Source organism: Brassica oleracea, chromosome C2, assembly GCF_000695525.1.
Source record: "Brassica oleracea var. oleracea cultivar TO1000 chromosome C2, BOL, whole genome shotgun sequence".
Classification (NCBI taxonomy): Eukaryota; Viridiplantae; Streptophyta; class Magnoliopsida; order Brassicales; family Brassicaceae; genus Brassica; species Brassica oleracea.
In genome coordinates, this window is record NC_027749.1 from 50279309 (window position 1) to 50295956 (window position 16648).

General features: G+C 36.4%; 2 protein-coding genes across 2 annotated transcripts in view; one reads left to right on the forward strand and one right to left on the reverse strand.

Annotated features, from left to right (window-relative positions):
* Nucleotides 1-898, reverse strand: part of LOC106324526 (nucleolin 2-like) — a 5671-nt gene extending 4773 nt beyond the window's left edge. Inside the window, exon 1 of the mRNA XM_013762483.1 lies at nucleotides 783-898. Coding sequence (XP_013617937.1) covers nucleotides 783-898 — 116 coding nt within the window. The remainder of the gene's footprint in view (nucleotides 1-782) is intronic.
* Nucleotides 899-12268: 11370 nt separating this feature from the next.
* Nucleotides 12269-16087, forward strand: LOC106325269 (pectin acetylesterase 9-like). Its single transcript, XM_013763307.1, has 12 exons — nucleotides 12269-12643; nucleotides 12908-12990; nucleotides 13670-13799; nucleotides 14180-14259; nucleotides 14404-14490; nucleotides 14688-14812; nucleotides 14909-14969; nucleotides 15055-15114; nucleotides 15196-15273; nucleotides 15388-15493; nucleotides 15578-15726; nucleotides 15810-16087. The coding sequence occupies exons 1-12, from the start codon at nucleotides 12502-12504 to the stop codon at nucleotides 15954-15956; spliced, it is 1248 nt and encodes a 415-aa protein (XP_013618761.1). The 5' UTR covers nucleotides 12269-12501; the 3' UTR covers nucleotides 15957-16087.
* Nucleotides 16088-16648: the final 561 nt, after the last annotated feature.

Below are 16648 nucleotides of genomic sequence, written 5' to 3' on the forward strand. Positions count from 1 at the left end.
GACCGATTACTTGCAAATGTTTTGTGGTAATCAATCGATTCATATCTGGATTTTTTTTTTTCTTCAGAACGAAAACTTATACAAACCAAAATCGAATATATACACTGCGATGCAATCACACACTTTCAACACCCAATTTTTCTATTTACACCTCTAGACACACATGTCCGTGTCTAACCACCTAAATGTTCCGATCCTACCTAAGCAGTCGGATGAACCATGTCTACCGTAATCTCCATTGTTTTTGCACATGTATGCACATATGATCAGTGTGTAAGAATGCATGGAGATGAAGTAAAAGGGTAAGGTGTAGGTGTGGTACCAAACTATTGATGAGTCTGGCCATTCAGGATTATTAAAGAGTGGTAAAATGTGGTAAAGAAAATCCTGAATGTGTATATGGTGTACCGTTTCCTGATGTTGATTCCTGGTCAAAAGAAATTAAATTCATTAATGGTCAAAAATAGTTGAGTCGATTACAATTCACCGAGACTTGATAAAAGATTTAATGAGAGGTTGTTTGGTCAAGTGGTTTCTCGGTTTGTCTGCGCTAACAGTCCTGAAAAATGGCCAATATGAAATGTAATGCACAACACGCAAGGAAATAGTTTAATAATCATCACAGGGTCTGATAAAAATACGTAGAGAGTTTTTTAAAACACAAGCAAATCCGATAAACTAAGAAAATAAAAGAAATAACAGCAATATGGTACATAAGTAGCATCCTCCCCCAGACTTACTTCACACCGTCTCGGTGTGAAAATAATTCCAAGAGAGATTACCGATCAGGCGTTGCGGTCAGTGCGCCTCTTCGAGCGCCTCTCCAATGCTCCATCATCATCTGAGTCCTCCGCTGCCTCAGGTCCAGCAGCTGTGTCGTGAGCGCCTGAATCTTCATCGCTATCTCCAGAAACAGCTGGCTGTGATGCGCATCCCTTCTTAATGTTGCAGATTCCCTTCCACATCTTCAGCAGTATGGAGTTGTTGGGGAGTGGAAATATGTCCGTCGCGCTTTGAAGAAATCATGCTGTGTCTTGATGAAAACTTAGATCGACCGATCCTACGCGTATGGATCGACCGATCTTTTCCTGAGATCGACCGTTCTGTTTCTTTAGGATCGATCGATCTCTGCCTGATCGTGATACATGCCTGAAAATCATCTAAAAACACAACCAAAAATCAATTCACACAAGAAAACATAATCACAAAAGAGAAAGAAAATCAAACCATGTGGGTTGCCTCCCACTCAGCGCTTGTTTAAAGTCGCGAGCCTGACTATTTTGTTGTCCTTAGGCGAGATCAGGTTCCGATAAAGGAATGTTGGTTCCTTCTTCGGGTTTTGCATCTGTGAAGTAAGGTTTTAGCCTCTGCCCTGTGAACTTCTTCCCATTCTCTTCCAAGACAACAACTCCATAAGGTCTAACCTCTGTGATGGTGAAAGGTCCGGACCAACGAGACTTAAGCTTTCCAGGAAATAGCTTGAGTCTAGAGTTAAACAGAAGGACTTTGTCTCCAGCAGCGAAGTCTCTCGGGATTACCTTTCTGTCATGCCACACCTTAGTTCTTTCCTTGTAGATTTTGGTGTTCTCATAGGCGTTCAACCGAATCTCGTCCAGCTCGTTCAACTGAACCATCCTCCTTTCTGCAGCGGTTTTAATGTCGAAGTTCATCAACTTCGTTGCCCAAAAACCACTGTACTCCAATTCCACAGGTAGGTGACAAGACTTTCCATAGACCAGATTAAAAGGAGTGGTGCCCAAAGGAGTCTTGTAGGCGGTTCTATACGCCCATAAGGCGTCATCAAGCTTCACAGCCCAGTCTGTCCTTGTTTTGCCTACAGCCTTCTCCAAAATCCCCTTGATTTCTCGGTTCGATATTTCAACCTGCCCACTTGTCTGAGGATGATAAGGTGTAGCTACCTTATGCTTTACTCCATGTTTCTTCAGCAGTTGATCGAACGTCTTGTTGATGAAGTGAGAGCCTCCATCACTAATAACCACTCTCGGGATCCCGAATCTTGGAAAAATGACTGTCTTGAACATTTTCTTGACAACACTAGAGTCATTTGTCTTGCTGGCTACTGCTTCCACCCACTTGGAGACATAATCAACCGCAACCAGGATGTACTCATTTCCATAAGAAGATGGGAAAGGGCCCATAAAATCAATTCCCCATACATCAAAAACTTCAACTTCAAGGATGAAATTTTGGGGCATCTCATTTCTCTTACTGATGTTACCCTTCCGCTGACATGCATCACACTTTGAGACAAACTCATGGGCGTCTCTGAAAAGTGTAGGCCACCAGTAACCAGCCTGCAGGACCTTAGAAACCGTCTTGAATGTTGCAAAATGGCCTGCGTATTCTGAACTGTGGCAGTGGAAAAGAATCCCTTGCATCTCATTCTCCAGAACACATCTCCTGAATAAACCATCTGAGCATCTCTTGTAGAGGAAGGGATCATCCCAGTAATAGTGGTTCACATCTCTCATGAACTTTTTCCTCTCATACCCCATCAGGTTCGGTGGTTCAATTCCAGCACATAGATAGTTTGCAAAGTCTGCAAACCATGGTAGATCATCCTGAATTTGTCTCATGACACAGCAATCAGCCTGATCCAAATACTCATCCTCCAGCAAGGTGATCACATAGACATTCTCCTCGGGTAATGTATCATCCAGTGGTGTTTCAGCTTCCACTCTCATTCGGGAAAGATGATCTGCCACTCCATTTTCTGCTCCTCTCTTGTCTCTGATCTCAATATCAAACTCCTGTAGCAGTAAGATCCACCTTAAGAGTCTCGGTTTAGCATCTTTTTTCGTCATCAGGTACTTCAAGGCTGCATGATCTGTGTGCACAATTACTTTCGAGCCCACCAAATAGGACCTGAACTTCTCGAAAGCATAAACTACTGCCAGCAACTCCTTCTCAGTGGTAGCATACTTGATTTGAGCATCATCAAGCGTTCGGCTGGCATAATAGATCACATGGAGTTTCTTGTCTTTTCTCTGCCCCAAAACAGCTCCAATCGCGTAATCACTTGCGTCACACATTATTTCAAATGGCAAGTCCCAATCTGGTGGCTGCACAATGGGAGCACTGACTAGAGACTTCTTGAGAATCTGAAACGCAGCGAGGCAGTCAGCATCAAAAACAAACTTCGCTTCTTTGCACAGCAGACGGGTGAGTGGCCTCGCTATCATAGAGAAGTCTTTGATAAACCTCCTGTAAAAACCGGCATGTCCCAGAAAACTCCGAATATCCCTCACTGTCCTGGGAGGCTGTAGGCTGGTCATAACTTCAATCTTTGCTTTGTCAACCTCGATACCCTGCTCTGATATCCTGTGACCCAAAACAATGCCATCTTTCACCATGAAATGACACTTCTCCCAATTTAACACCAAGTTCTTCTCCTCACATCTTTCCAGCACCTTGCACAGATTAGCAAGGCAGTCGCTAAATGAAGAACCGTAGACTGAGAAATCGTCCATAAAAACCTCCATAATGTCCTCAATAAGATCAGTAAAGATCGACATCATGCATCTCTGGAAAGTGGCAGGAGCATTGCACAATCCGAAAGGCATTCTCCTGTAGGCAAAAGTACCGTATGGACAGGTGAATGTTGTCTTCTCTTGGTCGTCTGGATGAATGGGTATCTGAAAGAACCCAGAGTAACCATCGAGAAAACAGTAGTAGGGGTGGTTGGCTAGTCTTTCCAGCATCTGGTCAATGAAAGGAAGTGGGAAGTGGTCCTTCCTTGTGGCTGAGTTTAGCTTCCTGTAGTCAATGCACATCCTATGCCCTGTGACTGTTCTGGTAGGAATCAGCTCAGCCTTCTCATTTGTGATGACAGTGATGCCACCCTTCTTAGGAACCACATGAACCGGGCTCACCCAAGTACTGTCTGAAATTGGGTAGATCACCCCTGCACTCAACAGCTTTAGAATCTCCTTTTTCACAACTTCCATCAGTTTGGGATTCAGTCTTCGCTGGTGCTCTATGGACGTCTTTGACTCATCCTCCAAGTGAATCTTGTGCATGCAAAGATCTGGAGAAATACCTGTAATATCATCCAAAGAGTACCCCAATGCTTTTCTATACTTTCGCAATTTTGAAAGAAGCAAAGCGGTCTCCACATTATTCAGGTTAGCACAAATAATAACAGGATATGTGGAATTCGGTCCCAAGAATGCATACCTCAGCCCAGCTGGGAGGGCTTTAAGTTCCACCTTTGGAGCATTCTCCTCACTCCAATCTGGTTGGGAGGATGACGGTTTGACGGTTTTATCGGTGCCTGAGTCTTCAAGGCTGACATAGGCGACATGCTTCTCAATCGGTGGGGCTGAATCTAAAATCTCAGAAAATCCAACCACTTCTTGGTTCATGAACCCAAACTCACTCTCCCTTTGGGTCAATGCGACTTGTAGAGGATCATCAGTGTGCAACTCTTCATCCATTTCCTCCACCAGTTCAGTCAATGTATCAACCCAGAAAGTCTGTCCATCAATAGTCGGATTTTTCAGCACCTTCTCCACATTGTATCTCATCGCCATGTCTCCTAGACGTAAGTCTATATGCCCATTCTGTACATCAATCATGGCTCCAGCAGTAGCTAAAAACGGTCTGCCCAAAATGAGAGGATCTTTAGGTTCCTCTTCCAGCTCCAGAACTACAAAATCGGTAAGCACATATCCCTTTCCAACACCAACAGGGATGTTTTCTAGTACACCGACTGGTCTTCGCACTGATCGGTCAGCAAGGACCAAGGAGATCCTTGTAGGTTTGTAGTTCGTCATGCCTAGCCTCTCAGAGACAGAGAAAGGCATTAGGCTCACTCCTGAACCCAGATCGCAGAGACTCCTCTCAAAGGTAAGTGATCCAATGCGGCATGGTAGAACAAATGCTCCGGGATCTTCACGCTTTTTAGGCATGACATTTTGTAGAACTGCGCTACACTCCTCATTGAGCATCAACACACCCCGCTCTAGGCTCATCTTATCGGTAAGAATCTCCTTCATGTACCTTTTAAGAGAAGGTACCATCTTCACCGCTTCAACGAATGGCAATCTCACATGTAACTCCCCAACAAGGTTCTTTAGCTTCTCGTACTCACGTTCTTTGATCTTCTGCCTTGGTCTGGATGGGTATGGAGCCTTAGGAACATAAGCAGGAGGCGCCACATACACCTCTTCAGGTTCGGAGGAATTTGGTTTCGTCGACACGGGATCGGTCGATCCAGATGGACCGGATAGGTCGATCTCCTTCCCCTTGGATCGGTCGATCTGTTCTTGAGATCGGTCGATCTCTTTCTCTTTCGATTCCTCAATCGTTTTTCCACTCCTAAGTGTTACAGCATTCACAAACTCCTTGGGATTCGTCTCTGACTTCCCTGGTAGAAATCCAGGTGCTGTTCTGCTGCTAGAGGCGGTTTGAGCAACTTGCTTTTCCAAAACTTTCAAATGGGTGTTCAAAGCTTCGAACTTCCCATTAAGCTCTCCATACATGTTATCCACCTTGGTGTTTATCTCTGCAGTGCTATTCTTCTGACCTTCTAGCACCATTTGCAGCATCTTCTTAATTTCGTTATCCTGAGAAGGCTGTGACGAAGAGGCATTTCCTTGATTCTGATAGTTGTTGTACTGCTGCCTTTGCTGAAATCCTGAGTTGCCCGAGTTGTTCCCCTGATATTGATTTCTGTTCTGAAATCCTTGGTTGAACACACTCTGGTTCTGATTCTGGTTCTGCCTGTTTCCTGCCTGAGGGTAGGACTGATGTTGTGGATTCTCCACATTGTTGCTCCGGTAAGACAGATTATTTTGCTGATTTTGATTCCACCCAAGGTTCTGATTGTAGCCTCTGTTGTAGTTTCCTTGACCACCAATGTAGTTCACATCAGCCTGCATATCTAATGGGAGATGGGCGAATCCCAGAACGATCGGCATAGAATGCATCTAGTGTATCATAATGTGCAAGCGTCATCCTAGGCATGCCATAGTCTCCAGCCTGTTGTCTTGCAGCTACACCAGCCTGCTGATTATCACCAGCATTGTTGCCTTCTCGTTCATCTACAGGAATTGGATTTTGCGGGTTGTCCTGAAACTGGTCTTCTTGGTGTTCAGCCATTTCAACCTCTTCAGCGGACTCAAGTCTTTTCTTTTTCACTTGTCTCTCTAGGCGGCCGAGCTCTAACTCCAAAGGTATTAAATTCGATGATCCTTTGCTTCTAGTATGAAATCCGCTCATTCACCTGAAAACACAAACAGAAAGAGAAAGACAGAAACATTAGATAAAATAAAAATGCTATAGTCTTAAACTGATCATTAACTCTAGGGTGACCAAATGGTCCCCGGCAACGGCGCCAAAAACTTGATGTCTCGAGTTTTAACCCGATTATCTAACTGCAAGTGCACAGTAAAGTACGCAGTAGTAATACGGGATCGAATCCACAGGGACCGATGATCACACGTAGAGTTGCAGACAAGTTAATAGCTACAGCGAATCAAAATATATTTTTGATGGTTTTTATTTAATTTTCTCTAGTGTCACAAAGCATAAACAAGCATGTAAAAAGATGATTTAAACGATTTGAAAACTATTTTAAAACACTGAATAGGTACGGTCTCCACTGTCTTCTGTTTAGCGATTGGAACAGGATTTTCAGATATGTTTTTATTGACCATTAAACTTGAAAAAAAAATATCTAACAAACATCAGCATATACTTACAGCAGGTATTTCATCAAGTCCTTGGACTGAGATTAAATTAGACTCAACAGCAAAGGATCCTTTCGTTGTCTCCTGACCATAATAACAAGTAAGCTGCTCAACTGAAGAACATAAAAGCATATATATACAAAAAAAAAAAAAAAATTCAAACTTCCAGAAAATTATATACCAAAGTAGTAGTAGCCTTCTCATCAGACAACAGCAGCTCAACCCTTGCTTCGATCTCCTTCTCCTCAGATTTTTCTTTATGTTTCTTCAGAACCGGGTCGGTCCCCAAACCATCTTCCAGCTTTCGCTTACCCAATAAATTAGCTTTCTCGCTAGAGCTGGCCATTGGAGAAGATGCAAACACAGTCGCCGGCGAGAGCTGAGAAACAGAAATTAAGTTATAAATAAAAATAACACCACCGCGGAAGAAGTTTAGAGCAGCAATAAGTTAACCCTAGTGATAGCAGCAAATAAGTTAAAACCTATCTTGTCTGGCCTTTTATTTATTTATTTTATTAGTTCTATCGCCGCCATTATTCGTTTAAGTTTGTAAAAAAGGCTAATTGAAATCATTGTTCACACACTTAAACAAAGTCAATTTTTATTTTCACTTTTAATCATATGTTCAATTTTGATCCACACTATCGATTTACAAAACTTTTTAAAAACTATATTTTAGAAAAATTATAGTTTCCATATCTAAATTTATATATGTATGGGATGAGTTTATATAGTGACAATGTAAATTATATTTCATATTTGCATTTAACTTTCTTAATACATATAAGAAATAACATATATGAGATCATTTGTATTGAGAATTCATAGTAATTAACTCTGTTAAAAAGAATGTGCATTCCATATTATTCGTTTCGGACAATGTTTCGAAGACCGGACCGGATCACTTGGTCGAATTGTTCAGACCAAGACTCGTTGAAGAAGCCAAGTTTGGTTAGGTTTAAATTCGAATATGAAAAAAAAATCGATTGTTTACAATAAGTCGAACACGAACAACTTGTCCAACGTTTTGGAAGAAACAGACGCTGAGAGAATAAAAAACATATCCTTCATCATGAGAAAACTATAACTTAGCTTCCAAGTAAGTGGAAAGTGAAGAAGGTGATTCTTCTTACATATCTGATATTTCAGTGTAGGCAGGGAGATGAGAAACAAAGAGCGTCTTCTTTGGTTCCACTGTCTCCTGTTAGCGATTGGAACAGGATTTTGAGATTAATTGAACATAAACTTGTAAAATATCTAACAAACATTAGAATATACTTACGGCAGGTGTTTCATCAGAGATTAAAATAGACAGGAGCAAATCCTTTCGTTGTCTCCTGTGCCATAATAAGAAGCAAAGATGCTTAACTGAAGAACATAAAAGCATATATATACAAAAAAAATATTAAAACTTTGCAGAAAATTATAATACCAAAGTAGTAGACTTGTCATCAGATAACAACAGCTCAACCCTTGCTTCGATCTCCTTCTCCTCAGATTTTTCTTTATGCTTCTTCAGAACCGGTTCGGTCCCCAAACCATCTTCCGGCTTTCGCTTACCCAATAAATTAGCTTCCTCGCTAGAAGTGGCCATCGGAGAAGAAGCAAACACGGCGAGGGTTTATTCAGGCAAGAGCTGTGAAAACAGCAATATGTTAATAAATAAAATAACACCACCTCCGAAGAAAATTACAGCAGCAATAAGTTAACCCTAGGGTTGCTTATCTAATCTATTATAATTAGTACTTAATCCTGATTAATATTTACCATCAAATGCCATACACAGTTGTTTTATAATATTAATACACCATCTAATTATATTTGACCCGTTTTAAACATGAGATTACTCAGAAACAAAACCCTACTAGAATTGAACCCAAACGTACGTGCGGATATATGTTTTTATTTTTAAATAACATTTAAGATATAAAATAAGTTATAAATATATATATTTAATATCAGTTTTTATGTATATAATTTTATGATAATTTCAAAAAGAATTGAGATATACTATTCAATTTCGAAATTAGTTACTGAAATATATATAAAGTTTGGTCTAGACTAAATATAACAAATAAAATAATTGCATAATGGAAATATATTTGGATTTTTTTTAAGAATGTTATTGTTTAGATGTATATAATGTTTCTGTTAATATATGCATAAATTTGGGATAATTATTTTAGTATCTAATTAATTGTCTAACATAGACTTTTGTATGGTAGATAAAAAAATAAGACCTTACATTAATAGATTAGATGGGAACCTAATCTTGCGTGATTCTTTTTTTATTTAGGGGATGGTTGGTAGAGGCTGTGGCTTTATGTTTTTTGTTCTAAGATTTAGGCTCTAGATTTTTAGCTTTAGCATTAATTTATTTTGCTGTAGAAATTTTTCAGACCACTGTATAAAATCTCTAGAAAAAGTAATTTATAAAGCTAACATATTTTCTTTTATAATGTTTTGGCTTTAGATTCAATTTTTAAAATAAAAAGCATGATTGCTTTAAAAAATAGACGTAGAAGAAAGCCTGCAATGGAACTGGTATAACACCGTTCGGTTTGCATATATTATTTTAGTGAACAATATTGTATTTTAGTAAAAAGATTAGTTTTATTCAATTTAATTTATGTGTTTTAACATTTATACATCTTCCAGGAAAATATGTTAAAAAATAGGGGTGGACAAAAAATCGAACCGAACCTAATCAAACCGACCCAGCTGAACCCAAACTGACCCAAACTAAACCAAATTATAATAGAAATTCTATAAATTTACTACTTAATAAATTATAAACACGGTAAATTAATAAATTCTTCCAGTCCCAAGTTGGGCCAGTGTGAAATATAACATAATTCAATAAAATAATAAGATAATAATATTTAGAAAACTCCTACCTAAATATATGGTTTCAATGAAATCATAAATTAATAATTACGAGATATGTGAATTTTATAAATAGATAAATAAAGCATTTTATTGTTTTTAAATATTCAAAATGAATTGTATCTCTAATTTTTATTTTTATTTTCAGTATTTTGGTCTTACTTTATCGAATTACATATAAAAACTCATTTGTATACTTTTCCATATGTATTCAACATACATATATCAAATAAAGTTAAGGTAGGTTGATAATATACTTTCCTAGCCACAATTAGGCTAAATTCCCCACTGCTGCCTCCTGTAGGAGTCTGGGTCTCTTCGCTCCACTATGACAGCTAAACCAAGTCAAAATCTTCATCTGTGGTAATTCTGACACAAGTGAGGTATGTACCAGCTTCTCATAAAAATAGATAAAATTCAAATCTATAAATTTTCTAACTAATATATAATATTATGAAATAAAATCTTCTTTCCTTATTTAAATAAAAATATTTTAAAAATATAAGTTCAAAAATGGAACTTTTCTTTAAACTAATAACTCTATAAATTAATAAATTATCATAATTGCAACATTATTAATTTAAAGAGTTATATTAAAATCTATTTTCAGATAACAACACAGTATATATATATATATATATGTGTGTGTGTGTGTGAATTATATTTTTATTTTAAAATATATTTTTCAATTTTTTGATAATTCTTATAATTATTAATTTTAATCACTTATCTAATTAAAATAATTTAAATTCATTTTTAATTGTAGGTAATTTATATATTTATATATTAAAATAATTATATATTTTATTCATTAAGGGTATAAACGATATTAACCCTCTAACTTTTAACGTGAAAACTCGAATTTATACATGTTTACGTTCTCTATGTAACATATATTTAAATTGTATGTATAACTCATTATAAATATTTAATTCATTTACGTAGAATTAGTTGTTTCACCCGTGCATGCAGCATAAATATTTTGTAGTTACTTATTAATACATTTTTACCATTTAAAATACTATAATGATAATTTACTATTTATATTTTTACCAATTATTATTTACGTTTTCATTTGAAAATTCTTAAATATAATTTTTTAAAAAATTTCTTTGTACACTATATTCATTAATAATAGATTAAATCTTAAAATCACTCAAATTCTCTTTTTGATTATATAAAATTAAGAATTTTACTTCATTAATATCTAGTTATTGTTATGTGTATTCTGTTTTTTAATTTTTAACTTTTAGAGCACTTTATTGGGCAGTTGAAAGTTTGAGTAACATGCGCATTATCTTTGAATGCTCAGTATTGGAAGTGAAAGATGTTCTTTCTTATCCCCATCGTTTCCCTGAGCTCCAATCATTAGTTTCAAGCATCATGCTCCGGCTGCAGTCCTTTGAGTCTTGGTCACTCTGCTTCATCTTGCAAGAGCAGAAAATAATAGCTACTGAAATTGCGATGAGTGTCATCCATGGACATCGTTACCACTCTTACATTGCGCAGCATTGGCCAGCTTGGCTTCAGAACCACATTGATATTGAAGCTGCCAATTCTTAATAGATCGGTGCATCTCTTTCCATTTGCCTCCGTTGAAAGCTATGTTGATAGCTCTGGGATCATTGGTTCTCTCTCCCCTTCGGAGGTCTAACCTTTTAAATCTATGCGGTACCTACTGGTATCTGCTCTTGTCGTTGTTATTTTTTATCTCTTTCCATAGTTTTTGGTCTTATTGGAACCAATCGTGAGATCATGTATCTCCACAAACTCATGAATAAAGGTTATTTCAGTGTTAAGAAAAAAAGTTCGTTCCATGGACAAAATGTAATGATTTTATAAATTTTTGGTAGCTTCATTTCAAAGGCAAAGAAAACATCATGTGAATTTGGAGAATAATGAGGGACCGTCAGGACCAAACTACTTCATAATGGCTACCAACCATAACTAACAATTAATTTTTGTCTTTCTTGATGATTAAACGAATGTCAGATTAATTTAATAAAATATATGCTTTTTCATAAAACTTGGTTGACCTGAGAAATCAAGTGTTTTTGTTAAATGAAACATAATGATAAATAACAAACATTTGATTAGTTATTCAATGTAAGTTAATGTTTATAAATAGTATGTCATATGTACCCGTTGACATCTGTGTACATGTATTCTGAATTATAAAAATACAGAATATTGTTTTAAAAAAAAAGATAATTATACAAGATTGGTGAACCTAATCCTGAAGACATCTACAAAGATTGATTCCCGACGCTAATCCATCGGCTGGTGACCCACTCATGACCCATCTCCATACTCTGAATTATTTCAAAAAAGAAAAAAAAAAAAAATTCCGATTATAATTTGTTTGTTCCTTTCTACGCATTATGTTTGTCTATTCTACACATAACTAGATTTAACTCTCGTGTGGGTGTTTGTGAAAATCATTGAAAATAAAAAATCAAATGTGGAGTCTTACTTGAGTTTTTCATGTAAGTAAATAAAAACAAAACAAAAAACATAAAATGTAAAATAATTTAATTTTTGGTCAGATGTCTCTCTTTACACACACACATGAAAGTTAAGTTCTGTCTCCATGTGACGAATTGTGAATGTATATTTGTATCTGCATATGTATATATAAGATGACGAAAGTTTCTTTGTGCCATCAAAATATTAAGCTCTCTCTCCCTTTCGCTTACCTCTTGCCCACTTGGCCTCTCCTTTCCCTTTCTTCACCAAATAACTTTCCATTATATTTATGTAAAATATCTACAAATATAAACGTTTCCATTTCCCTCCCAAGAATCTCAAATATCTAGCTATCAAATTTTCATTTCTTGATACACAACAAGAAGATAAACCACACACAAGCATCTAATTCAACAACCCCTTTCACCTTAAAACAATGAAGACGCCGCGGCTTTATCTAACGGCGGCGATGGTTCTTCTCGTCTGTGTGGCCTCATCTCTGCTGCCGCTTGTTTCAAGCGACCCAGGGCGGCGAGTCAGCATGACACTGGTTCGAGGGGCCGCTGCTCTTGGTGCTTGTATGTCCTCGGCCTTTCCTCCTTTTTCATTTGTCGTCTTTTTTTTTTTTAACATAATCATTTGTCGTGTACATAATACATATATTGTTCTTAGTAAATTGATGAAAAAAATAAGTTCAAATATATCATTTTTTGTTATGAGTTCACTATACTTTTAAACCGCATCATCATTAAAATTTTACCACTCTCAACTTGTCTCACGTCAATTTGTTTATTTTCGTACATTTGGATTTATATGTTTTGCTTTTATATTTTGTTTTGTAGTTTGCTTGGACGGTAGCTTACCGGCTTATCACTTGGATAGAGGCTTCGGTGCTGGATCAAACAATTGGCTTTTGCAGTTTGAGGTAATTAGTTTTCATTACATATTACTCTAGTCTGTTAAATGTTTCACATGTACACAAACCAGTTTTTAAATATTCTTAAAATGCTTTTGTTTATTTAAATAATATTTTTACCAAGTCAGTAGCAGTGAATATTGAAATCAGGCAGCCATTTGGTTAAGAAATTTTATTTTATTGGCACTCCTTAATTTAGCTCACTACTTAAAGTATTGCTGTTGTAACCAACTCCATAGATAGGCAAAATTAATTGAATACAGCTAGCTAAGCATATAGAAGAATCACACATATTTACAGAGTAGTTGATTCTAATAAATTGCCTATTTTAAAAATATTACTTTAGCTCTTAAAAAAAAATTAATAACGATTTAACAATAATTACTGTATATCAGATATTTGTTGGGTTATACGTTATAAACTTATAACTCTATTAGAATGAAACCAAGTGGCTGGGCACTACATAAGTCGATGCTAGTAATTAATTTCTACTAATCTCCACACTAATAAAAAGTGTTGGGACATGTTCATGAACAAAACCTAGTGGAGCCGTTTTAGGAACTTTAGAGCACATCAGCATAGTGTCTCGAGCTAGTTGGATCGTGTCTCACGCCTTACAACTTTATGACGCTCATTTATAACATTCTCTGTTTACCTCCATGTATATTAATGTTAAAGGTGGTTACAGGGAGGAGGTTGGTGCAATGATATAGCATCATGCGTGGATAGATCAAAGACCCGTCGAGGCTCAACACGTTTTATGAGCAAAACCGCCGTCTTCACTGGAATCTTGAGCAATAACGCCTCTTTAAATCCAGGTCATTCTTGTATAACAAATCCATTATATTACGAATATAAAGCCATATCTATTAAATAATTTATTAAGGAACATGTTTGCTTGTGGTTATGGTCTCTTTCACGTGATGGTTCAAATGTTTCTGTAAAATTCAGCTTTCCTTTAATAAAATATACAGATATAAATAATAACTTTGGCTTTGTTCTCCTTATTTGCTTTTATCTTTGTCCCCTTCCTTACGAGCACACACACGTATCGTATAGGCTTTTTTTAAAAGGCTTCACGTATCGTATACACATTATGATTACCAACTAATTTTTATTTATTACAAATATAGCTGCACATTGGTTGGACTACATTATTCTATTTTTGTATTATAATGTATAATTTTTTTTATATCAGATTTTTACAACTGGAACAAAGTCAGGCTAAGGTATTGCGATGGAGCTTCGTTTGCGGGAGATACACAGTTTCGCAACGGGGTAAATATATCTAAACTACTCGTTTCTCGCTCTAAATAAATTTTTGCTTTCTTAAACCGGTTTCAATAACCGGAAAATGTACCAAACGATCTGGTTTGTGAGTGGTTAATTACTGATATTTTATTCAACTGGATGTATTGACAGACGTCAGTGCTTTATTTCAGAGGACAACGTATATGGAAGGCAATCATTCTTGACCTTCTACCCAAAGGTTTAGGAAAAGCCCGCAAGGTAAAAAAAATTACTGTCCCGGTTTGGTTCGGTATTTCGGTTTAGTTTCACTAACTAAATGTATGCTTTCCAACTAACCATCAATCGAGGATAATTTAAGATATATATTCATTTTTTAAACTTGAGTTACTTGGTAGACTACATTATTAATGTGTTTTACTAAACCGGTTAATTTTACAAATATAACCGGTACATAGGCTCTTCTGACCGGTTGTTCAGCTGGTGGTTTGTCGACGTTTTTGCATTGCGACAACTTCAAGAACTATCTTCCAAAAACCGCAAACGTGAAGTGCATGAGCGACGCTGGATTCTTTCTTGACGCGTAAGTGTTCTTGACCAGATATATTTTTTAAAATATCTGGTCTATACAGTAACCGAATCGGTTTACCAACATATATGGTTTATATTGGTTTAACAGAATCGATGTAGCAGCAAACCGGACAATGAGATCTTTCTACACTAAGCTTGTGTCTCTACAGGTATATACTAAAGATCCAACTCTTGCTATCAAGTTTTCAAACCAATTTTTCTGATTTTCTTGCATTATGTGGAAAAACTCTGTAGGGTATACAAAAGAACCTTGATTCAAACTGCACACGAGTGTTCTATCCCGAACAATCTCTGGTACAATCCCACATATTAAATATAACAACTCTCGTTACGAAGTTAAACCTATAAGTCACATTAAAATCTTCAATTTTGCAGTGCTTTTTCCCGCAATATGCATTGAGATTCATTAGAACACCAATGTTCATCTTAAACTCAGCCTACGATGTCTTCCAGGTATGTTTCTTTATACTCTCTAGTTAACTCTACCATGAGGTGGTAAGTCTTAGTAATATTACACTTGTCATCTTAAACTCAACCGGTTTATATATTTTACACTTGTTAAAACAGTTCCATCATGGGCTTGTACCATCTTCTGCTGACTTAACTGGGCGTTGGAAGCGCTGCAAGCTTAATGTGACGGCATGTAATCCGCACCAGCTCGATGTACTCCAAGGTTCTAACCCAATTGGTTCGATGTAAATAAGATAACCGGTTTAAAATAGGAACTAGATTGAAATTTCGGTGTTTTCTCTTGTAGGATTTAGGACAGACATGTTGGGAGCATTAATGAATTTCTTCAGAAATTCTACTAGAGGAGGGATGTTTATAAACTCATGCTTCGATCATTGCCAGAGTGCTTTACAGGAAACTTGGCTATCTCCCACTTCACCAAGGATCCATAATAAGGTATATATACTAAACCGAATTTCATTTTTGTTTTCCGGTTCCGGTTTACAGTAGTTTTTAACCGTGTCCGGTTTTGGTTTTAGACAATTGCTAGGACGGTCGGAGATTGGTATTTCGGGAGACGAAATGGAGCAAAAGAAATAGGTTGTCCATATCCATGTGATAAAACATGTCATAATCTCATTCCAGCTTCTGTTACATCAGATTCTTTGGTAAATTTGGACATTTAATAGTCAATACAGTTTTCGAGAGCAATAAATTACTGTAAATATACGAATAATCCTAAGTTGAATTTGTAATTAAATGTTTTTCTTCTTATTTTCGTTATCTAAGCCTCTTACTGCTCTCAAATTTTACTTTTTATTTTGTGTGTAACATGAATATTCAGCTTCTTCATTTTAATGATGTGATTATGTAGCAATCAAGATGTGACAAAGAAGTCAACTCTCCTTTTTTGTTATTTCTGTATGCTCAAGATTGCAGAAGTTGGCACTAGTCAAGCTTGCCATGATAGTCCAAATTGACAGATACATAATTACAATAACAGTAATACAATACCATTACATATAGACAATGTTTCAAAAATAATGATGTGTTAATTGATAAATTTCCACAATCCAGTTATACCAATTACCAACATTAAAAACTAACATTCGAAAAATATCATGTCTTTCACATTTATTAATCAGGAACAAAAAAACATCTGTTTATTTTGTTTTAACTGAAAACAACAGAAAGAGTCAGACACAATTGAATTTATGAGTTAAAACTACAGTGAATATTCCTACGTCTTAAACTCAAACTAATTTCAAAATCACTGTTAAGCTGGTGCACATCATAATAAGAAATAGTTTCTCAGTAAAAACACTTTATTAAATTTTCAATAAACTAAATTGACACTGTTCTCGTATGCAATAGTTCA